The sequence below is a fragment of the Peromyscus leucopus genome, chromosome 10 (assembly GCF_004664715.2).
Source record: "Peromyscus leucopus breed LL Stock chromosome 10, UCI_PerLeu_2.1, whole genome shotgun sequence".
Classification (NCBI taxonomy): domain Eukaryota; kingdom Metazoa; phylum Chordata; class Mammalia; order Rodentia; family Cricetidae; genus Peromyscus; species Peromyscus leucopus.
The window spans coordinates 80,495,263-80,519,623 of record NC_051071.1 but is presented as its reverse complement, the minus strand read 5'-3'; the positions used below and the strand labels follow the sequence as shown (position 1 = coordinate 80,519,623).

Here is a 24,361-nt window from a genome sequence, read left to right as displayed (position 1 = left end):
CTGGTACAGCCAGGACTGTGTAGAGACCCTGACTCAACAAACAACAGAAAGAACATAGCAAGTGACAGGTCTCTGGTTCTATCGATATAGACACTCTTCAAAAGCACAAACTTAAAACATGGTTAGTTTTACTACCTTACATTTTATAAAACCAATGAGGAGGAAACATTTAAAAAAATCAAAAAACTAAAATTTAGCCACGAAATTTCAAAAGAAAACTTCCAAGAAAAACAGTATTTGTGATTTTTCTTCTGTATGTCCCATTTCTCTCTTTTTGTTTTCTGGGAAAATACTTCACTCCCTTAGTTACAGCAGCACTGTGACACTCCGACAACTATAATCCCCATTTACTGCAAAGAACGCAGTTTCTTCCCCAGAGTAAAACAGACAATGTAAAAAGTCTCAGTTATGAAAGAAGAAGAACTAGGCAAACACACCCGTACAGTAGAAACAATGTCGACGCACGGAAGTCCGGCAGAGCTGCCCTCCACACCTGTCCTGTGCTTGCCTGCTGGCTCTGTGACCAGGGACTGGTTCTTAGCTGTGCTCTTGGCCACTCACAGCGCTCAGTGGTCACTGCTGTGTAAAACAACCACGGTGTCCCCGGTGCAAGGGACTGGTGTGACTACTGAATTTCTCTCTAAGATAATCCATTACTCCCTTCAATGACTAGTAATAATTTCTTAACAATTAAATTATAAGACTGTTGACCAAGTTACTCACCCCTGTAAATACAGCAACTCTGTTGACTTCTGAAGCAAAAGGGTAGGGTAAGCTGATAACACTGGCAAAAGGCTCCACCTTTTTCTAAACACACAAAGGGAAAAATAATTACACAAGGTTCATCTTTTCTATCATCTTCTGGATTCCATAAACAACAAAACTGCCATGTTTTTCATTTGTGAGGTGTTTTGGTTAGTTGGCTCACTGGCAGGACAGACAGGGTCGTTCTGCAGGCCTCAGCTCCCCGAGTGCTGGGAACACAGGCATGCACTAGCACACTCCACTCCTGCTGTTAGTTCTTCCAATCTGCCGGAGCTCCGCTCACGCACCCCAAACTATCCTCTGATTAGAATGCAAAGCTCAAGACATTATCTAGTTTTGTTTTAAAAGATAAGAAGAATCTAAATCTCTCTTCCTAGCTCCAGACCCCAGTGCATGTGGTTTCTATCTAAATCATTTATCAGTTTCTCAAATGTTGGGATATGTATTCATATCTGTATCTCTCTAGATATCAAAAAATCATGGAATAAATGGAAACCTGGTTTCTATTTCCTGAATGTCAACAGATGTTTGCTACCCTCAATTAAATTTTTAGCTGTATTTCCAACTCAAGGAAGATGATGAAAACAGCCAGGCATCTTAAACAAAGATAATATCCAACTGACCTGCTCAGTAGTTGACCCTTACTGTACAGCATGGCTCTAGGCAATTATAAATATAAACCCCACATCTACAACAGGAAGCCAAGACAGCAAGGATCTTCTCAGTGGCTCTATGTTACTGTCACCTACATCACCATCACTTTCAGATATATTTGGGAAGTGAATTGAAAAGTCCAAAATAAGCAATGGCATCAGTTGAGACACCATACAAGTAGAAATCGCTTAATGAATCTCTTCAGTCATTTTGTTGAAGGACCTATCTAGATCTGAGGATCAGATCTCTGAGGGAGATTTCATAGGAAACGGGTTCCAGGCCCTCCATAGGCTTCGCAGAAGAGAAAAGGGACTGTTCCTCTGATAAAATTGACTGAAAGACTCTACTTTTAGAAAATATTTTTTTTCAGGTAGTAACAGCCTCCTGGGGATTTTTCAGACCAGAAGGCGGAAATTCTTAAGTATACCTTCTATCAGCCATCCAACTTACTTGTACTGATTGGCACTCCTTTTCTATTAACCTGTGACAACTGACTTCAGTAGTCTCCAGTGCCTCACAGCTGACATGTGACGAGCAGCGTTAACATCAAGGGGCGGCAGACTGCTCCTACGGTGACAACGCTCATGGCCAGCTCAGGTCCTAGCACTGAGGCAACAAAACTAGGCAACCGTAAGCCAAAGCCCACACCGTCACTATGGCCAGTCTGTGTGTGGACTCCATATTCAAAGGGATGCCTGAGGTCCTACGGACACTGTTAGGAACCACACTAATAACAAGGTGAGGAGAGGTAATATAAAAACCTTTCAAACGAAGAAATAATACTAAGTAATACACAAAACAAAAATTTTAACATGGTTGATTTCAAATAAACAACATCTAAGAAATGACCCAAGCCTTGGTTCAGTTCTTAACTCTTTCTTCTCTATGCCCTTGAGCCAAATAGTCCATTTCTATACCTTAACTTCCTGACAGGACTACAAATTAAATGAGAAAGTAAATGCAAAGTACTGCTAAATAAAGTCGCTGGCCTGCAGGAAGGTTCCAGTGATGCTGACTAAGCTTTTATATCTATCATCATATTTAATCATGAATGGAGCTATATGAACTGAACATGTTATGCATTTATAATAAAAGTAAGCATGCTGAAATATAAAAAGACAAAATAAGGAATCCAAGGAAAGAAGTCCAACTTCCCAGCACAATTTCAACATATTTTATACTGGGCAAGTAATATATCGTTCATGCTAAAATAGAAAGCCCATCAGACTTTCTACAGTTATTGTTGAGAAGGAATTTTGAACTTAACTTATAAATTAGCTTACACAAAGCAGCCAGTTTAGTTACGGCTTTTGGATACATCCTCGGTTGTTCTTCTGGACCCATCAACGCTCCCTCCTTCACTACCTCCATCTTTGTGTAAACCTTCCCACCCCCACGACCCCCACTTCAACTTTCAAACCATGTGTCTTCTACCCCTACCCCCACCCAGAATTTTAAAATTTAAAAACATCAATTCATGTATCTACTTTAATAAATGCAAGTCTACGTACCTTTTTCCCCAATGCCATATCTAATGTTAAATCAAGATAAACGCCTTGCTTTGGATTGGTAAAGTCCAGAACCTGAAATTTCTTAAGTAAGTCAACAGCTTTCTCCACCTCATAGATCCGCCTCGGGTACAAGCGTTTTAAATAGACATCATCTTCAGGTTCACTTTCCATGTAGGTGTATGACTTTATCTTTTCTATATCATCTGCTTTTTCAGCTGACGTCTTTTCCTTGTCTTTTCCTTCTTTCTTAATTTTTCTCGCTGGCCTTAAAACAAGATACATGAAGGTCAGTTATATCAGAATGTATTCAAGGAGACCTAAAAAGCCGATTTACATGAGACAGAAAGCTAACAGAAGACAGTTTAACTCAAAGGGACTGACTATTTTACAGTTTCCCTAACTTAACAAATACCAATGAACTTGTACTGTTTAGAGTCGGTACATGGTGAAGGAAGCAGTGTGACTATTCTCCAAAGGACCAGAGGAATCGTACGTGTAAAGAGATACTTTCAACATTAGCACGATGTTATGAAGACTTTTAGCCCAACCTAGGAAGTTAGGGAAGAGTTGCAAAAGACATGACCCCACAATCCATTATGGAAGGATAAAAAAGATAGTCCTGATATACACCCAAAAGAATTTTCCATGCACGAACTGGCACACAAATATTCCTAGTGGCATTATTCATAACAGCTCCAAAGGCAGAGGACCTCAAGGCCTCATCTGCTGAATGAAAACATGAAATGTGACATTACACCAGGAGGGAAGGCTCCTGTTCCTTCTTAAAGTTAGCATAGCAAGTGATGAGCTTTGATATCGCTTCACACAGATATGCCACTCTATTTTCTATTTACCCGTCACCTGCCCACGCTGCTCTGTCACCCCTCCTTGCCCCTCTGCTGGTCCCCATTCCTCCTGCAGTCTCCCTCTGCTCTCACGTCATGTGCCTTCCATTATCTTCTCTTTAACACACTGATCACATTTTAATTTAACAAAAGGAACACATTTTCCTGCAGCTGTCTTTACACCTTTTTTATGGCTGAAATAAATTCCACTGTGGATATGTGCCACATTTTGTTTTACCCATTCATCTGTTGATAGACAAGTTGGCTGACATCACACCTTGGCTATGGTGAATTAGTGCACCAACAAACACAGACAGGTGTGCATGAATCTCTACTGTGTAGATCCCTTTGGGTAATACTCAGGACAGCACAGCTGATCCTATGGTCGGTTACTTCTCAGTGTTTTGAGGAATCTGCTCACTAACATCTATAGTATCTACACTTGCCTCCCTTTTCCTAGAGCCCTCCGGCATTGTTGACATTTGCTTTCTTGGTGGTAGCCATTCTGACTGGAGTGAGATAGACTCTCAAAGAAATTATATATTTTTTATTATATGTTTTGTGTGTGTGTTGGTGTGCATGCTACACATATGGAGGTCAGGCAGCTTCTGGTAGTCAGTTCTTTCTACCATGTGGATTCCAGGAATTCTAATTGTCAGACCTCATGACAGGTTCCTTTACCCACTGAGCCATCTTGCCGGTCCTCAAAGCAGTTTTAATTTGAACTTCTCAGGTGGTTAAGAATGTTGAAAATTTTGTCAAGTATTGGTCATATATATTTCTTCTGAAAACTGTCTGCTCAATTCATTAGCCCATTTATTGACTGTATAATTTTTGTGCTTTATTTTTTTGAGTTCTTTATAGATTCTAAATATTGACTCCCCTGGCTGATACACAGCTGACAAAGACTTTTGTCTAATTCTATAGGTTGTCTTTTCACTCTGGTGATTTTTTTCCTTTGCAATGTATACAGAAGCTTTTGAATTTCATGTAAGCCCACTTGTCAACTCTTGGATTAATTGCCTATGCTGCTGGAGTCCTTTTCAGAAAGTCCTTGTCTACATGTTGAAGAGACTATAATAGAATATTAATCAAGAACAAAAAGAACCAAGGACTTGACTCATGCTACAACATGTATTAACCTAAAAAACATCATACAGACACATTAATAATGTAGAGTTTCTTTATTATATAGTGATAGAAAACAGTCACAAGACAACACAAATTATTCCATTTATACAAAATATCATGAATGGGAGAAGGGGGTGAGGGAGATGGACATTAAAGAGATAATCTGGAAGAGTAATGAAAATATTCCAAATAAATATTGTGGTAATGTTCGCACAACTCTCGGTATATAACAAAAACCTATTGAGCTATACATTTTAAATACCTGAATTGTGCTGTATATGAAATATATCTTAATGAAGCCACTATTAAAGGAAAAAAAAACAGGTTGGCAAAGAACAGAATAAAAAGTATTAAGCCACGAAATACAGTGGTATGTGAAGTGGGCCACTGTAAATCCTATGTGGTGACAGTAAAAGTTGACAAATTTTTGTCTGTGAAGGATCAGAAAGTAAATGCTTTAGCTTTGTGAGTCATGTAGTCTCTATTGCCATGATTCAACGCTGCTACTGCAAAAGCAGCTGTAGAAAATCCATAAATGGATAAGCACTGCTAAGTTCCAATAAAACTTTATTTATAGACACTGGATTTGAATTGCTAATTCTTATGTGTCACAAATACTGAAATACATAAAAATTAGAATGGAGAGAAAATTAGTAAAGGGCCTTTCACATAAGCATGGGGACCTGAGCTTAGTCCCCAGAACACACATTAAAAAAACAGATGTGGTATATGTGATTCTAATCCCAGTGCTGAGGAGGCAGAGACCAGAATATGCCTGGAGCTCACTGGCTAGCCAGCTTAGCCTAATCAGTTTACTCTGATGAGGGCCCAGTGAGACATTCTGTTTCAAAAAACAAGATGGATGGCTCCTGAGGAATGACACCTGATGATCATCTCTGTCCTACACACATATAAACACAAATTAAATTAAGTAAAATAACTCATAAACTATACAACAATAGATAGTAAACCAGATCTAGACACAGTTTGCAACTCCAGAACTCAGGGGTAATACAGAAAGCAAGGAGGTAGGTTGGAAACTCCAGATCACAATTTGCCTGTTTTAGAGGCAAAGAGAAGTCAGTGAGCAAGAATGACATCTGAATTTCAAACTGCAGAGCATCCCAGGTGCAATAGAAGAGATGGACCTGAAGGAATGGAGTGGGAAGCAAAAGGGTATTTCCTCTCATCCTTCTCCAGAAGGATGGCCAAGGCTGAATCAATAATAATAAGGCTGAAAAGATGGTAGAATAGAAAAATGTTTGCAAGGTAAATACAGAAGATGGGGAATAGAAAGAACAATTTAAAACACCTCTTGTGGTTTAGGCTTGAGGAACCAGGTGTGGAAGGAATAGTGTATCATTAACTAAGAGCCGGAGAAAAAAAAGTGAGGCAGTTCTCTGGAGAAGCAGGTAGTCAAAGGGATGTGCTCAGTGCCCAACAGTTTAAGTGCCCTTTGCTTCTTCTCTCTCTAGTCAACGCCCCAAGGAACAGAATGCATTCCCCAGTCTGCTGATTAGGCAATGTGACTAATTTTGGCTGACAGAATAAAGAAGTGACAGTTTCCCTGCTCTAAGTTTAAGCCAGAAGAGGCTTCCTATGTTTCCACATTAATGTTTTTATTTCTGTCATTTTTCATCGACACAAGTCCAAGCTAGGAGCATGAGAGACACATGGACCAGAGCTGGCCCCACAAAACCCCAGGCTAGATTAGACAGTGCTCAGCTGACCTGCAAACCCGGCAGCACAGCAAGGCTAGAAGGTCATCAGACTACCCAGCCTGGGTCAGCTCCCCCACAGATGTGTGTGCAGTGCTGAGTAATTATGGGGAGGTTCGCTGCATGGCAAAGCCAATGAGTGCTTACAAAACACCTAGGAAATAATGTCAAAGAGGAAATGCAGGTAATCATTTAAAGCTAAGAAAACAAAACTAGAGGTAATACAACTTTCCAACATTTATTCAGATTACGAAAGTTTTAAGTTAGTAAACCATTATTCTACAAAGATATCTGCGTTCTATGGTAGACAGAATAGTGACCACTGATGACCATGTGTTTGAATACCGGGTCCCTATCTAGTGGCCCTATTTGAGAACACTGGGGACCTTTAGGAGGTGGAACCCAGCTGGATTAAGTGGGTCTCCGTGGGACAGGTCTTGATATGGCTAGCTCAGCCCTGTTTCTTGCTCATCAACCCAGATGTGAACAAGCAACCTCCTACTCCTCCCACCACGCCTCCCTACCAGGCTGTACTGTACCCTCAAACCAGGAGCTAAAGTAAACCTCTCCGCTTAGGTTGCCTTCTGTAACTGAAATGAGAGAAAGAACAAATACACCCCCAGAAGACATCCATGTCATGATACGTGACAAAAGAGGTTTTGCATATGACCAAGGTTAAAGACCTTAAAATGGAGAGATTATCCTAGATTATCAACAGAGTCCAATCACATAAACCCTTAAGTGAGAACTTTCCCAGTTAGATCAGATGGAGCTGGAGCTGACAGAGAAATTCAAGCAGGACTACGATGAAGCCTGTCACTGCCTTAGGATGGAGGAAAAGCACACAGGGCATGGAATGGGAGCAGGCCCTGCAGATGAGGGTGATTCTGCCCACAGCTCCAGAAAGTAACTACCAACACCTCAGTTAGTCCATATGCTCCACGTCAGACTCTGAACCTAGTGAAGTACAAAACAGAAAATCATGCTGTTTCAAGCCCCAAAGTTTGTGCTCATCTGTTATAGTAGTAACAGAAAAAAAATAAGTCGTCTCATAAAATGTGTGTGAAAGAAATAACAATAAAAAATTTTTAAGGCCCAAACCAATCTAACGTGAAATTCCATTCTTATTCTTAGCACTCAACAAATCCTATTATCACCACTAATAATAGTATCCTTCCCACTAATAAGCAACTGAACACACTGGCAAACGATGGTAATCTTCATTTATTGGTGCGGGCATCCTTTCAAACTGCTGACAGCAAGTTTAAGCAAGTGCCCAAGTGGAAGGATGTGCCGTGTCTCAGTAGCTCTGCTGGTACCTACTAAAGTCTGATGCCCCACAATGGGAGGAACTACACTTTAATTGTCTATTTACTAGTGAAGTAACAAAGCCAACAACAGATCAGAGAGCCTGTTTAGGAAGAAAGTATTCTATTTAAAATAAAACAGAGGTTCTAGACAAAGCCTTCAAATTTACATAAAATAAAATCTTGATTTCACAGTTAAATTTCCAATTATTTAATATGCAAATAATATGAAATCTCCAGAGGATGAAGTGACTTCTTTTTTTGTAATTATAAATATTTTTGAAGCCCCAAAAGGTCTGATAAATGAGATTATGGTGGTTAAAGAGCAATGTACTTATCTACGTTGGGACTTTACTTCATAAAATATTTGAGCTGTTCAATGTAAACATTTTTAGGTTTCAAATGGGACAGTGCTTTAGGACAACTAAAGTCTAATATGACATCAGTATAGTATAGAATAAACGAGAGTCTTGGGAAACGGGCACTGTAGCATTAGCTTACAATCCCAGCACTTGGGAGGGAGACGGGGGAAGACCTTGAGTTCAAAGCCAACCTAAGCTATGCAGCCAGGTCCAGTTCAGCCTAAGCCATACAATATGACCCTTTTTCATTTGTTCTGGGGACAAAGTACTTGGTCACCCAAGGTCCTGAGTTCCATCTCTATCACCACAAAAGGGAAGTGGAAAGAAAATGCATTAATCAAAAAAGAAAAACTGCAATTAAACAAAATCCTTCAGTAATAGGCTACAAACCAACCTCACAGACCACTGCTTTGTTTCCACAGCCCCCCAAAGCCATCTGTCTTTACTCAAAAGACTCATATTAAGAAGAACTTTGTTGTTCATGCAGTTAGGTGAGACTATTGAAGAGCTTAAGAGCTGTGACTTTCAGATCCATATAAATCATGCTGGAAGGGAGGGGAGGGGCAGGCCACCTGGCAGTCTGCATCTAGAGAACAGAATGATCTACAGTTACCTGGGTAACTAAACCACACAGATTAAATGAGTAACAAGAGACTGGACTCAGCTAATAACTTTCACCCTGCCACATCTGTCCTCCAACAGAAACCTGGAAGGAAAAGTCATCCATGGTCAGACCCAATCACACAAGACAAGAAAAAACAGTGCTATTATAAAGTTCACTTTGGGACTTGAAAATCTGTGACCCCAAGAGAGCAATCCAAGTATTTCCAAAGCAAAGAATCTTTTACATTGAGGTGTTTTTTGTTGTTGTTGTTGTTTGTTTTGAAAAACTAACTAGAACTAAATAATAACGCTTGCGGCTAATACAAGATAAACACACCAACATCTCTAAGAGTGATTTATTCATTCTTTTTTAACTAAACGCAACTCTGTTCCACCTCAACTGGGAAAGCTGGAAAGAGCACTGGCACGGAGAAGGGGGACGGGAGAACCCCCAATGTTTCCTGACCCCACCACAGAGCTGAGAACACAGCCCAGCATGCAGGCAGCCCCGCAGCCTGATCTCCGAGGAGAATCAGTCCCTGCACACTCTTACCATGTGAGAGAGAGGAAAGCAGGTAAGACACACCTGAGAGGCTAGTGTGGCCATGTAACTCCTCGGGAACAAAGGAATTCACCCTTTCATGGCCTTTTCCACACACCTCCATGGATGCTCCCAGGAAAGAGTGCAGCAGCTGGAGACTGGGGAGCCTCCCAGAGGGTGCAGGCTGGAGGAAAAGGCCTAGGCAAACACCCACTGTCTCTGGTAGAAAGGAAGAAAACGATCACCAAAACTTCCACCTAGAGTTCTAGAGCCAAGGCAGGAAAGAATACAGGGCTCAGTCTACTATCCTCCCAGACAGGGGCTGGAACGTCCCCACCACCTGCAGCAGGTACAGACACGGGGAGAAAGGAGAGGTGTGGGGAGAAAGGAGAGGTGTGCGCAAAAAGCCCCTCTCCAAAGCTCAGCCTCAGTGGGCCTCCCGAATCCTAAATGGGAATCTAGCCGCCGAGACTGCCTGCCTCCTCCACCCCTTTCCAGCCAGGCGAGCATTGAGTAACAACAGGCCACAGCCTACTGCTAAGGGAGGACAGGCCCAGGAGAGGACAGGCCCTCGGAGCTGCAGCTGCACAGCAGGAAACAGCACCGAGAACACCACCAAGAAAAGCCCAGCAACTCAACCCCCATGCTGAGCACAAAGTTACGTACAGAGATTGTGGCTGGTGGTAACCATGGAGACCACAAAACCAAAACCTAGCTCAGCCCTTGACTACACTGGCTCAACATGACACATTAAAAGACAAGCCTACTTGTGTGTAAAAATCTATTAACTTCAGTCTCAACTATTCTACACAGGACATTCAGCATTTGTCTCAAACAAAACAAAGCAGAAACAAAAACAATGAAGAGAAGCAGCATCACATGCCTCAGATCTCGACTCTGAAGTCAATCAATAAAAAATAAAGATGACAACTAACATCAAGAACACATCTCATCAAGTTACCAAACAATCTTAGGACAGTCTTTCATATCTTTCTAAAGTGGGCATATTTCTTATGTTATGCTTTTTAGGGCAGTAAAAAGCATCAAACTGTACTACAGTAAAAATTGGGGATGACATAATATGAATTTTCTAGAGGATAAACAAAAATGTTTGAAAATGTTCTTAAAGTAATAAGCTAATAAATACCTGCACATAGCAGAAATAAAAAGACAAACAGCCCAAGAGAAGAACAGGCAAATGATGTCCACAAGAAATACACTAAAGATACACAAAAACTGACACCTCCTAGTGTGGGAAACCGGGCACTCTTCCTTCACCGCTGGGTAGGATATAAACTGGCACAAGCTGAACTCCTCCAGCTTCTCACAACAAATCAGAATCCAGGCACAGTCACACCCAAAGGACAGTGCGGGGACACAGTGTGCTCAGTGACAGAGACGGTGCCTAGCTTGTGTAAGGCCCTCGATTTCATCCCTAGCACCAAGAGGAAGGGCTGTTGCTGCTGCTCCTTGTCTGTCGCACCCCACAAGAGCCTCCTTCCTAACTAATTTCTGCTAGCTCTGCAGGCATCCATATTAAGCCCTACTAAGCTATCAGACTGCACTTATGTTCACGTCATTTACCTCCACGCCCTGGCACCTCGGACAGACCTTTTTCCTCACTCTCCTGCAAAATTAACTTCCAGGACTCAGCTCAAATACTTCTAGAACTTCACTTCCACCAGCAATCCTAGCATACCTGTGCCATTCCTACAATATGATAGCCATAATTAAAGGGAAGTTACAGCACAGATCTATGCTAATTTACGATATGTTAAGGAATCCAATTCATCAATAACAAAACCTGTGAACAAAAAATTTACTCAGGAAAAACAAAACCTGTGAACAAAAAATTTACTCAGGAAAAACAAAACAGAAATGGCTCTTAAACATGTTAAAAACCACAATTCCATTTGTTACCTATGAAACTAGAGAAGACAGTAGAGTTGGCTACACTAAATATAAAGATATGCATTCCAATAACACTTGCTAGCAAGGATGCAAATGGACAGCTGTTTCTTTCTTTCTTTTCCTTTTTCCCTTTGGCACTAGAAATGGAATCCAGGGCCTTCCGAATGCTCGGCAAGTACTCATCACTGACCAATATACACTAACAAGGTAATTTTGGATTATCTATCAAAATTAAAAATATATACATCTTCTGACCAAAGAATTTTACTTCTCAGAACTTACACTTCAAATACCTCCATTATACATAAGATACATAACTTTTACATAGTTATTCAGTACAGGGCCCCTTATATTAATGAAATATTGGAAAGTTAAACTACATAAATTATAGTACATTTATACAGCTGAATATTATATACTTAAATAACTAGACAGCATCATGTGAATCTATTTCCACAACATATTGTTAGGAACAGGCACAAGACGCTCACTCCGTGCACTAACACTTATACAAATGACAAGAAGAACATAGTTAAAAATGCATAGACCGTTATCACTCAAGGGCTAATCACCAGGGCAGCAAAGCTACCTGCTTCTCACTATCTAAACCTTATACATCTTTAATTGCTTACCAAGAACTCACTCATTTAAAATAATTCTTTATGTTGCTGTCAGTTCACTTTAAAGTGCTCCAGGGCAGAACAACAAGACAGGTACCTGCTCATGGTCACATCAACATCTTGTGTGGTGCCACTGCATCAATACTACTTTGGCTAAGTTTATTAAAATAAGAATATGTTAAACAACTGGGAATGTACAAATTTCCCTAAAATTTCCTACACTTCAGTTTTCGTTTTGGATATCACATAATCTAAGGGTTGTACCCTATCAAAACTCATTGAAAAGAAAGATTCTGTAGCTTGAACTGTATTCGGCAGGCCCTACTACCCTCCAAAGCCACTGATCCAACTCTTTTAGGCTGGTCAAGGCGGAAATCGTTCTGAAGTCAGACAATAAGTCTTCCCTCCAACACATCCACGCTGTCTAACTCTGGGTTATGGTGTTCTAAACTACTACTGGATTATGCTGCTCGTGAGTACTGAAATTTAGACTCCTAGCACCCACATAAAATTTAATCTTTGAATTTCCATTCTTCTACCTGAGAAATGCTCATCATAGTACTTGTATTTCATAACTGATAAGAAGAAAAAAATGAACACGTATATGAAATGTGTTCAATTATAACAATAATTATTATTAATATGCTATTAATAATAACATTATTACAGAATTACATAAGAATTCTGTAATTTTTAACTGTTAATCTCCTATAGCTCTTTAGCATTTAATTGGTGCTCCCTCAGCCATCTCTTTAAACTACAGAAACAGTGACATTAGGGAAAAAGACATTCAGAAAAAGATGGTACTGAGTTACACTTCATTAACATCAATATCCTTGGGAGAAAACCAATTAGCGTTATGCCCAACAACCAGATGGCATGAGCCTTAAGTCCAAGAGCTCTGCCAACATTTGCCTTTCAGTCCCTCCTTCATTCAGTTCAATGGAGAAAAATACTGAGCTCTAACTCCACACAAAAACAGCTTTTTACTCTTGCTAATCAGAAGCTGTGAGAACAAATTTCATCCCTCTATAAGTTTTCCATATGTTGAAAGTCTACACAAAAAATTATAAATACATACGTATATGTATGTGTGTGCATTTCTACATAACACAACAAACATTAAAAATCTGAAATTCCAACATATAATTCCAGTACTGGGAATCCTGTAACCCCTAATTATAAAAAGCAACATGGAGAAAATATCACTTAAAGAGTAGAAAAAAAAAGTTTCAGAACTAAATTCCTTCAGTTCCAATCCTTATTCTGACATGTGCTGGTCCTCTGCTCTGGACTGGCTCTATGATCTCATTGTGATGGTTAGTTTAACTGTAAACTGGAAATCATCACTTGGGAAGAGTCTAGAGGAATCCACTGGGTTGTGTTGACCTGCAGTCATGCTGAGCGAGTCTCTTAAGGGTTACCTGGGGTAGGCACACTCACCCTGGCCCTGGGCTGGGCCCAACTGAACGAAAATGGGGAACAGAGAAGCACAGAGAGAACACACGCTCACTCTCTGCTCTAGACCGTGGGTGTGAGCTGCTGCTTCAGGTCCTCGACACCTCAATTACCCTGCAATGATGGGCTGGGACGCAGAACTGTCCATCCAATAAACCCTCCCCTCCTCAGTTGCTTCTGTCATGGAATTACAGTAACGAGGAACAAAACCCAGACACTGTTGGTGCCTTGATTTCCTTCTCTTCAAATGAACATAACACAACAGCTTAAAATGACAGTGGTGAGTGATTAGCTCGAGATGCCCATAAATGCTGCTATTACTAAGTCTTGTCTTTCCCCCAGAACACTAAGGTCAAAGGAGAACAGACAATGAACCTCTGCAACTATCGATCTTTATAGAACTATGTTTTTTAATCAGAACTTTAACAGTAAATGAAGCAACTAAAAAACAAACAAACAAACAAGCAAACAAAAAAAACACTTACTTTGTAGCAGCAGCAGCAAAATGTCTGTGAGTCCAGAGAACATTCTCAGAGCCAGGGTAAGGAGGGGCCTGGTAAGCTGTCTTGGAAAGACAATGCCTTTGATGTTGTCTCAAGACTTAGAAGGAAAAGAAAATATAACATTAATCATCAGATTCATACATTTTTACATTCTAAAAGTCAGTATTTTCCAAACAAAAGCAACTAATATTTTGTGATTTTTAACCACTTTTAAAAAGTATAAGAATAGGGGCTGGGATTTTTTTTTTTTTTTTTTAAACATGTAATAATAGGGGCTGCCTCAAAAGCAAGAGAATCTGAGTTTGGCTCTCTCTAGAATCTGGGTGAAAAGCTGGGTGTGGTGGCATATGCCTACAACCCCAGGAATAGTGGAATGTCAGGAAGCAGATCCCTGGAAGCTTGTGGGCTAGCTAGCCTGAACTGTGGTGAAGTTCCAGGCCAATAAGAGACCATGTCTCAAATTGTAGCATTAATCTTAAATGTTCTTATTAATAAAACAAACCTAAAGCCAGTTATTGGGGTGAACACTGGAAGATCAGAGAAGCAGAACAAGCCACAGCCACCTCACCTTGCCAATTCCTCAGCTGATCCTGTTTCCTCAGACTGGATGCCTCTTGAGTTCCCAGTGTGGCCTTGAACTCACAGAGATCCAGATGGATCTCTGCCTCTGGAATGCTAGGATTAAAGGTGTGTGCTACCACTGCCTAACCTCTATGTTTAATATTATGGCTGTTCTGTTCTCTGACCCCCAGATAAGTTTATTGGGGTGCATAATGTGTCAACCACACTCAAACAAAAGGTGGTAGATGTCTAAGGAACTACCCAAGGTTGTCCTCTGACCTCTACACTGTTAATGCACATATGCAACCACCCTCCACATGAATGCAAACACAAAAACACATATACACAAACATAAAATATCCAGTACTAGGGATAGGGTGTAGCTTAGTGGTAGTTCCTGGCCTAGCATGTGCTAGGCCCTGCATTCTATAAGCGGTACCACTAATAGGAAAGATGAAATATAGAAATCACACTCAGAGAAACTAAAAGCAAGCAGAGGCGTCTGATATCTAGTAACTTTTTCTAATCACTTATTCTGTTTTGTTTTGAAATAGGAGCTCACTGCTAATTAGCCTGACCTGGAACTCATTAAGTATGGCCCCGGCTGGATGGAACTATAGGCAACATGTGCTTACAGGCATGAGCTTTTCGCCCTCTTCACCTATTTTTACCTTAATCTAATTTAAGATCAATAGATTTATTTTTATTAACAGGGAGTATGTACATGTTTAAATTTTAAAAAATAGTCTCTACTTCATTTATTCATTTTTAAAGTTGATACATTCACAGAGTTGTCCGAGTTCTTCTAAAATCAGAACAAAGTGGGAATGTTGTCCTACCAGATAAAGACATGTTATAAGAAGGGCAGGGCGGAGAGAGGGTAGTGTAGGGAATGAAAAGAAAGAGCCAAGTATGATTGTGTATGTATGGAAATATAAATGAAAACCATTTCTTTGTAAGCTAAATTTAAAAATGATTTAAGGGATGTTATAAAGTTATGATGAAGCCAGGCGGTGGTGGCGCACGCCTTTAATCCCAGCACTTGGGAGGCAGAGCCAGGCAGATCTCTGTGAGTTTGAGGCCAGCCTGGTCTACAGATCAAGATCCAGGACAGGCACCAAAGCTACACAGAGAAACCCTGTCTGAAAAAAACCAAAAAGTTATGATGTTCTACACATTGGTAGTGGCACAAATACAGAAAGACAGACTAGTATGACAAAAGAAAAAAAAAATGACAATAAGCTCATCCAAAGTCCCCAGTACAAAGGAAAAAAACAAAACAACAACAATAACCCACTCACAGGTGAATGGTAATACTTAAAAGCCTTTCAGAATAGAGGAAAATGTCTTTATAACTGTTAAGGGAGGAATAGCTTCACAAGCAAGACCAAAGGCACTAAATAAAAAGTGGTTATATTTTTAAAAAGGTTGTATGAAGTGTTAAAAACTTCTGTTTATCAAATACACTTTTTTAAAAATTAAAAGCCAAGGCTGTGGAGATGACTCATTATTGGCAAAGTGCTCTCCAGGCAAACGTGAGAACCTGTGCTCAGCCCCCAACACACATGTAAAACACTGCAGTGGCTCATCCTTGTGATTCCTAAAAAAGGAGGCTGATTCCTGCGACTCACTGGCCAGCCAATCTAGACTGATTAACACCTCCAGGTCCTAGTGAGAGACCCCATTTCAAAAATACAAGGTGGGCAACTCAAGAGAAATAACACGCTACATGTGTGCACACACATGCACACATAAACCCTCCTACACGCACATAAAGTGAAAAGATAGACCCAAAATGGTTAGAATATATTTGCAACATGCTCAGTTGTCAAAGGAGTCATCTGACTCCTCGACTACAAAAGACAACACAATTGAAAAATGAGTAAAAGGGATTAAAAGGCCTCAAACTGAAAAGGAAATACAACAGTGTAAAAGATGTCCACTGACTATTACCTCATTAGTAATCAGGTAAATACAAATTTAAAACTCCATATAACATCTGCCAACAGCACTACTTAAAAGAGTGGTCAGCAGACCTATTACAGTCTGCAACCACATAAAGATTACAGTAGCATGTGAAACAAACAAATCATTAAGTTCAACGCAACTGACAATACTTTTAATAATGGGCACGCTGGAGACCCCTATAATCCCAACATGTGGGAGTTTGACCTTGTCTCAAATTATTGGTTTTTTTTCCACAAAACTTAATCAAGAAAGTAGTATTTGATTTTATTGTGGAGATACAATTTATAAATTAGATAATCTAAGTATCATTGTTCTACATACACCAGATTAAGAAACCTCAAGGAAATTAAGTCACTTACCATATCAAATACAGGAAGATTTTATGCACTGCAGATAGGAGTGTGAACTAGAATACCATTCTGGGAAGCAATGTGGAATTACCCAATGGAGCCTAGTAAGCACATCACAATGGTGCAGCAGTCCACCTCCAGACAAGTACCATGTACATGTGCTTTAAGAGACATGAACAAGAACAACCAGAAGACTGTTTCTAAGTACAGAACTAAGAGACGAACTCAAGCATTTCTCTATCACAGACTGGATAGACACTGTCCTGTAATGGAAAGCCCTACGACTATAAAAATAAACAAACTGCTATACACTGAGATTCATGAACACATTGAACCAAAAAAGCCAGTGACAGAACCACTACTTAGAATCCCCTATAAAATTTCAACAGTAATCAAACTGCTCCAGACTAAGCAAAACCAAATTACAACAGTATCACCACTTTAGCTGCCCTACTAGACCTCTGCCTGTTTCCACCCCTTAGTCAACAATGTGTCATCTGTCTTAGCACACTCATTCACTTCACATAGACCGCCTCATTTGCCACCAGACAACAGTCCTCAGAGTTTCCTCAACTACTCCTCAGCATACCTGACACTACACTCTTTAAAGTTTCTCCTCCACTCCCATCCTTTCACAAGATAGAGACTATTCCATCTCTTTTAGTAGATACTGAAAGGTTAGCAGTCCCAAGAGATCTGTCCTAAACTGTTTCCTCACCCTGCTCTCTAAACTTCACCTTCTCTCAGAGCCTCTCATCAAAATCTTTGCACCCCCAAATAAACACTGTCGACAGGTCACCACTGTCTACCTCATGAATTACTATAATAGTCTCCAACTGGTCCTATCATCTACTTTTGACAAGGATCATTCTTAAATGCACAGCACGCCATGGCCTTAAATAACCACAGCTCAGTGAACAAGCAAATTCTTACCAAAAACTCAATGAGCTGTTCTAACCCTATCTAGTGAGCTTCATCTAACTCCACTCTCCCACACGCTCACCGTATTTCAGATACTCCTAGCTCTTTTCCATTACCCGAGCACACTGTGTTCTTTACTACCTTAGGAATTTCATATTAAAAAGTCTTGCTATGTGAACCATACAGTGAAATAGTATATATAACAGCAAACCTACTCTCACTGGAGAAGGCTTTTAAAAATAATCTATCATTCAGTCATTCAACAATGAATGTATCAATGAAATGTGTGCTGGCCATGCTTTTGTTCACATTAGTGAACACAACACAAAAATCCCTCTTCTCGTGGAGCTTACGTTTCTGGTTAGGGAGAGATAAGACCAATACATATAGGAAGGAGGACTGCAGGATAAAAGAAGATGGAAAGCAGTTTGCATTTTTAAAGTAAAGGTAGATTTCATACCAAAGGTGGGCCTGGGGAGACAGCTTGTAGACAAAACTCTTGCCATGCAAACATGAGTAGTGAGATTCAGATTTCTGCAACCACATGAAAGCTGGGTAAGCTTAGTGCAACACCCCTCCACCTCCTGCCCCAAGTCCCAGTACTCCAGAGGCAAAGTCAGTAGCTTCTCAGGACAAGGTGGGAATCCACAAGCTCCAAGTCCAGCGACAAACCCTGCCTCAATAAATACATTGGACAGTGATTGGTAGAAAACAGCTGACATCAACCTCTGGCCTCCAAGTGCATATGAAAAAAAAAAAAACTTACAGTGTATACGACATTCTGAATTCATATTAGCCATATTTAAAATACTCAGTAGTGAATAAACAAAATGGACAGTGCAGTTATAGGCCATTGTAAGGACTTAGGGGAGGCTCTTCAGAGCAATATGATTAAGTTCCCTTTATAAATAGTAATTAAGAGCCCAGAAAAAGAGTCTCAGACCACAGTCCTGCATGGCCTGGAACTCACTGTGTGGTCCAGGCTGGCCTCAGACTTGCATTAACCCTGCTACCTTTCCCTCCCAAATGCTGCCAGTAGAAGCATGCACCACCACAAGCAGATCAAGTTTTTTTCTTTGATTTTATTTATTAAATTTTTATCTTATGTGTATGGATATTTTGCCCTTAGAGGTCAGAAGAGGGGGTTGGATCAACTGGAACTGGAACATAGTTACGGGCCACCACGTGCATATTAGGAATCAGGCCCAGGTCCTCTGGAAGAACAGCAAATACTCTTTAACTACGGGACCACTTCTATACATACACACACACACACACACACACACACACACACACACACACACACACACCAGCTTAAGTTTTTAAAGGACTAATTTACTACTTAGAGCAGGACACAGAAAAATCCAGGTGAGAAATGGTGGTGACTTAGAACAAGGCAGTTGAAGTGTTACCATGAGAAGTCAAGAGTCTAGGTTAACAGCATTTAGGAGGCTGAGGCAAAAGGACTTTCTCAAGTTCAAAGCCAGCTTGGGCTAGATAATGAGTGCAAAACCAAGCCAGTTAGGACCACAAAGCAAGACTTTGTCTCCAAAAATGCACCCCCCAACACACACACACACACACACACACACACACACACACACACACACCGCCACCACCACCACCACCTCCACCTCTACCACCTCCACCACCAAATAGTCTGGATCAATTTGAGAATAAAGCAAACAGGATTTGTCAACTACTTAACATGAAGTGTGAGTAAGAGACAAGTCAAAGATATTAAGAGGTTGTGGCAGGGACAACTGAAGGCATATAGCTTTTATTAGAGGAGATGGAGAAAGCTGCAGGTTATGATTGTAAGTTTGATTCCAAACATGTATCCTTAAGTTATACACAAATGGCTCTAGAATTCTCAAATAAATATAAGACTCTGAACTTCAGGAAAGAGGTCCCAACTGCAGGTAAATATTTGATAGCCATTAAAACATAGAAATAAACCTAAAACAGATGGATGAGGCCACTAAAGGAGTGAATTTACACTGAAAGAATGATATTGGATACAGAAGAGATGAGAATGAAGAATGGAATCCTGGATCTTGGGAAACTACAAGGAAACATACTAGAGAGAAGAACCAACCAATTAATATCAGAAGGAATGCTAGGTGGAATAGTAATAAAATTGGTAAGTATCCTGGAAGTTAAGAGAAGAAAAAGTGACAAAAAAAATAAATCTTCAGTTCTCTTCTTGGCTTCTTCAATTTTGTCTAATGTGATTTCTATCACACATGAGGGTAATGCCCTCAATCTCTATTCAGTAATAGCATATTCTGGTTTACTTAGTACTCACCAGGGTGTGTTGTGATCTCATCACCCCTAACTTGAAAAACTATCCTAAATAAGGATGCTGATCTTAACACTGAACTTTCCTGAGAGAAGTTCAAAGAGAAAATGGATACAGTATTTGTAAGGAAGATTAGAGAGCTCCCAAGGTGTATCGCTCACTGGTAGATTTACCTAGCATGTCTGAGTATTCATGTCCTAGATTCTGTACCCATCAGCGCAAAACAAATCACAGGCTTCAGTTTTTCCCCTGACATCTACTAGTTAGACGAATTTAGTCACGTGCCCAATGGGATTGGTTGCTTCCCCTTAAAACGGAGTGATGAAGGCTGTTTCATCCACTTAAAGACCTGATTTAATTGCATAACGATATTTATAATCATTGTCCTTAAAAAAGAAAAAAGCATGGTACTAAAGGGCCTGTCATTCTAACCAACAGGACTTGACTTGTCTCTGAACAAAAAACACTGCAAAATTAGTCTCCAAATGATAAACATGACTTAAATTAGATAACTTCTGTAAATTTAAGAACTGGAATCACCTGCATACACAAAGCGGCAACAAACACTCCCTAGGTTCGGATTTTACAGATGTAAATCACTTTATATACCACTTTCCCATTTTCAGGACTCACTTATCAAACTGAACTCACCCGCTAGCCCCGACACAGGACAGAAGCTTTGTAGTCCTCACACCTGACCGAAATCACTGTCACTGTATTTCCCCTCCCATGTCACCCTCAGAGGGACCAGCTCCCACAGAGAAACCCTGCGTTGAGTTGAGGGTCGCTTGTAAGCAGCAATGACCCTCTGGGCTATGGAGCCCAGCACGAGCCTGGAGGCATTTCGAGTACCCAGAGCTGAGCCGTGCCCGCCAGATTCGGGCGTGTACCCTGCTGCAACAGGAGACGCGGTTCTAGATCCGTCGTCCACGCAAGAACGCTGGCTGTCTTACCTCTACTGAGGCATCTTATGGCGGCCGCCATGTTGACTATTCCGGATGGTGTTGACGAAATTGGTCCCGCGGCTCAACTGCACCGGCAGGCGAAAAAGGTTCCGCTCGGAAGCCGGCAAAGGGGGAAGGTGTTGGTAGGAGCAGAGGAACAGGGCGGAGAGCGACCTGGCTTAAGTGCCTTCGTGGCGGCGTTCCTGTCGGTTCCCCAGGCGGGGGCTCTGTTTTGTAGTTAAGGCACAAAAGCTTTACAGCCTTCAGGGGAAAAAAATGGCTTTGTATAATAATTCCTTCTTATTTTTTCTTTTTATCCTGCTGATGTATTCGGAACCATCATTTACACAGTGGGGAACCTAGTTCTCTGCCTAAAGTCTTGAAAAACCTGACGTATCCCCAGCTTCCTCCGCTGCATTTTCAGCCTTGCTAAGATTTTTTTTTTTTTTTAGCGCACGTTGCTAGGTGATAGTGTGCGGAGCTAGCTTGTGCGAGGCCCTGAGTTCGATCCTCTTGACAGCAAAGAGGAAACAGTCCGCCAAACTTCACCACCCAAGGTGGACCAGGAGGTCCCACTTACTAACCTCCTTTCAACACCACGCCAGACCAACGTGAATCTTTCAACAATCTGCTTTACTGCTCCCGGCTGCTGGCAAGCTGTGCCGCTAAGACCAAGGAGCAGTGTAGTGTTTAGCGTTTAGGAAACACGTCTGGGGTTTTGTTTTGGTTCTTTGTTTGTTTGTTTGTTTGTTTGTTTTTGCTTGTTTGTTTACATCTAGTATTCAAACGATCAGAGATGATCAGAGACTCATGCACAGGTTATTCTTAACTCTACCCCGCAACTCCCCCCCCCCCGAAAAAAAAAAAAAGAGACATCCATTATGTCACAGCTGCCCGCGTGGTTTCCTAAAACAAGTCTGATCACGAATTAAATCAATTCCATTAAAATAAAACTCTGCAGTGATTGGCCATTTCCAAAGGCTCACTAATGACCTCTGCCTAGCTCCTCAGCCAACATCCCTCTTAAGGCGCATGCGCAAGGAGGGAGGGCGGGGAAAGAAGGAAGAGCGGGGGAGGGGGTGGGGAGGTTGGCGGGGGCGGGGAGAGAGACAGAGAAACCACACATTTCTCACCTCTGTGACCTTGTTCCTCTGCGGCTGCTGCTTGAATATCACTGTGCCACAGTAAATTTTTTTTTCCTTAAAATTTCAGTTCAGCCTTCACTCAATGTTGGCAGTCTCCTCCACACCTCCAGGACTGCCCACTTTCTTCCTGGTTTTGTATAATAAACAGAAGTTATATTTGTTTATTTGAAACCGTTCTGAAGCCTATTTTATATATAGTACTATTTTTTTAAATAATTTATTTAAATTTATTTTATGTGCATTGGTATGAAGGTGTCAGATCCCCTGGAACTGGACTTACAGACAGTTGTGAGCTGCCATGTGGGTGCTGGGAATTGAACCCAGGTCCTCTGGAAGAGCAGCCAGTGCTCTTAACCACTGAGCCATCTCTCCAGCCCCTATATAGTACTATTTACCAGCCTAAACTGTACAATTAGATGGGTTTTAGAAGATTCAGAGTTCTGTCTCTCCCATCAGTTTGAGCTCTTTAGGCAGAAATCTTGTCATTCATTTTTGGAACTCAGCACATACAACACACACACACAGCACCAGGCAGGAACAGAGGTCTTCAGCAAATGTTTGTTGAATAAATGATAAGTGAATGATAAATAAATAAGTCATTAATAAGATTCTTCCTTAGTGCCCATTCTTGTCAGCACCTAAGCAGTTACTTCAAAAGCTCCACAGTCAGCTGTGTCTATAAAAGAAAGAAAGGAAAACCTGGAAGAATCTGAATCTACTTTTATAACTTTCTTTCCACTTGCCCTCTTTTCCTTCTGTGATTTTTTTTCACATATAGATCAAGGAGAGGGAAAACTTGCAGTCATCTCATGATACTTAAAAAGATAATTCAGTCTAAGGATATACATATAAGTTCACCTACTGCTGATTCTTCAATTCATCTCTTCTAATCTCCACAGCTGGAGTCAGTTGGCCCTCAGCTGATAATGCCTACCATGAGAACATAACCACTCAGTCAGGACTCACAATAATATGGACTGTGCTTACAGCAGCATTGTTATTATTAAAACAATGTCCTTTATAAGTTCAATGTGCCTGATTGCCTTCTTTGCTCACCAGAATTTGATGGCATTAATCAAGTAGGATCCAGAGTCCATGTATTTGCAAATAGATGATAGATAATGACAGGTAGGTAGATAGATAGATGATATTCATTAGCTTAAGATTTTATAAAAACTATAAAATAACTTAATTAAAAGTCATACTCTGAAATAGGCACTCCATTATAATGAAATGACTTCATCATCATCTTGACTGGATTTAGAATTACCTAAGAGATTGAGGCATACCTCGGGGTATTTCTGTGAGGATATTTCTAGAGAGAATTAATTGATGGGGAAAATACATCCTGAATGTGAGTAGCACCATTGCGTGGGCTGTGGGCTTTGGCAGAACAAGGGCGGGATGAGAGCAAGGCAGTGGGGTGCTGGCTGCTTCTTTCTACCTCCTTTTGGTCCTGGCATGAGCTGCTCTGCTGGCTTCCCTGGCTATAACAGGCTGAATCCTGAAAAACCGATGAGCCAAACTAAGTCCTTCTTGTTCTAAGACATTTCTGCCAGGTATTTTGGTCACAGTGAGAAAAAGCTAGCATATACCAAACCTCTGAATATTTGATACATATGAGCTTCTCCTTACTGAAGAAAGGTGTTTTAATTGAGTGAGGATATTCTGGGATCAAACTTCCTACCTTTGAACCCCAGTATCACCATCAGAGTGTGCATAATATGGAGCAAATAGCTACAACCCCTCTGGGGCCCACTTCCTTATTTTGACATGGGGCTAATAATGAGATCATTTTCAGAGGTTCTTACTACAGTATCTGTGACAGAGTCAACCCTCAATGAACACTAAATGTCACTATTAAAAAACCAGATGAAATTCTTACTCAGAAAGGCAAACCAAAGCATCCATTTATTAACACCATGCACAGCATTCTTGTCCCCACACATGCTAGGGCAGTGCTTTTATTAATATTTATAAAGTCACTTGTCTATGTAGTTCATCTTAAAATGCAGGCTTTGCCAGTTGGTTTCTAGGAAGGTTTAGCCACTCCAGGAGTCTTGGCAGAATGCCAGCAGCCTCTCTGCTTGGCTAGCTTCCCTGGGGGAAAAATGTTTTAGTATGTGCTCAGGCCTAAAGGTGTTTTGATCCACGTTCTCAGACTTCTTCAAGCATTTCCCAGTTGATCTGGAAATTTGTACTTGAAGAAAAGTCACTTTCTGTTTGAGGTTAGAGTTAGAA

The 24,361-nt window shown here is 40.8% G+C and overlaps 1 protein-coding gene across 1 annotated transcript in view; it reads right to left on the bottom strand.

Annotated features, from left to right (window-relative positions):
* Positions 1 to 21,088, bottom strand: part of Mrpl1 (mitochondrial ribosomal protein L1) — a 57,335-nt gene extending 36,247 nt beyond the window's left edge. The window contains exons 1-4 of the mRNA XM_028873142.1: positions 20,985 to 21,088; positions 13,912 to 14,026; positions 2,931 to 3,195; positions 724 to 807 (exon numbers count right to left, since the gene is read on the bottom strand). Of these exons, the coding sequence (XP_028728975.1) occupies positions 724 to 807; positions 2,931 to 3,195; positions 13,912 to 14,026; positions 20,985 to 21,015 (495 nt within the window). The 5' untranslated portion in view covers positions 21,016 to 21,088. The remainder of the gene's footprint in view (positions 1 to 723; positions 808 to 2,930; positions 3,196 to 13,911; positions 14,027 to 20,984) is intronic.
* Between the last annotated feature and the right edge of the window lie 3,273 nt (positions 21,089 to 24,361).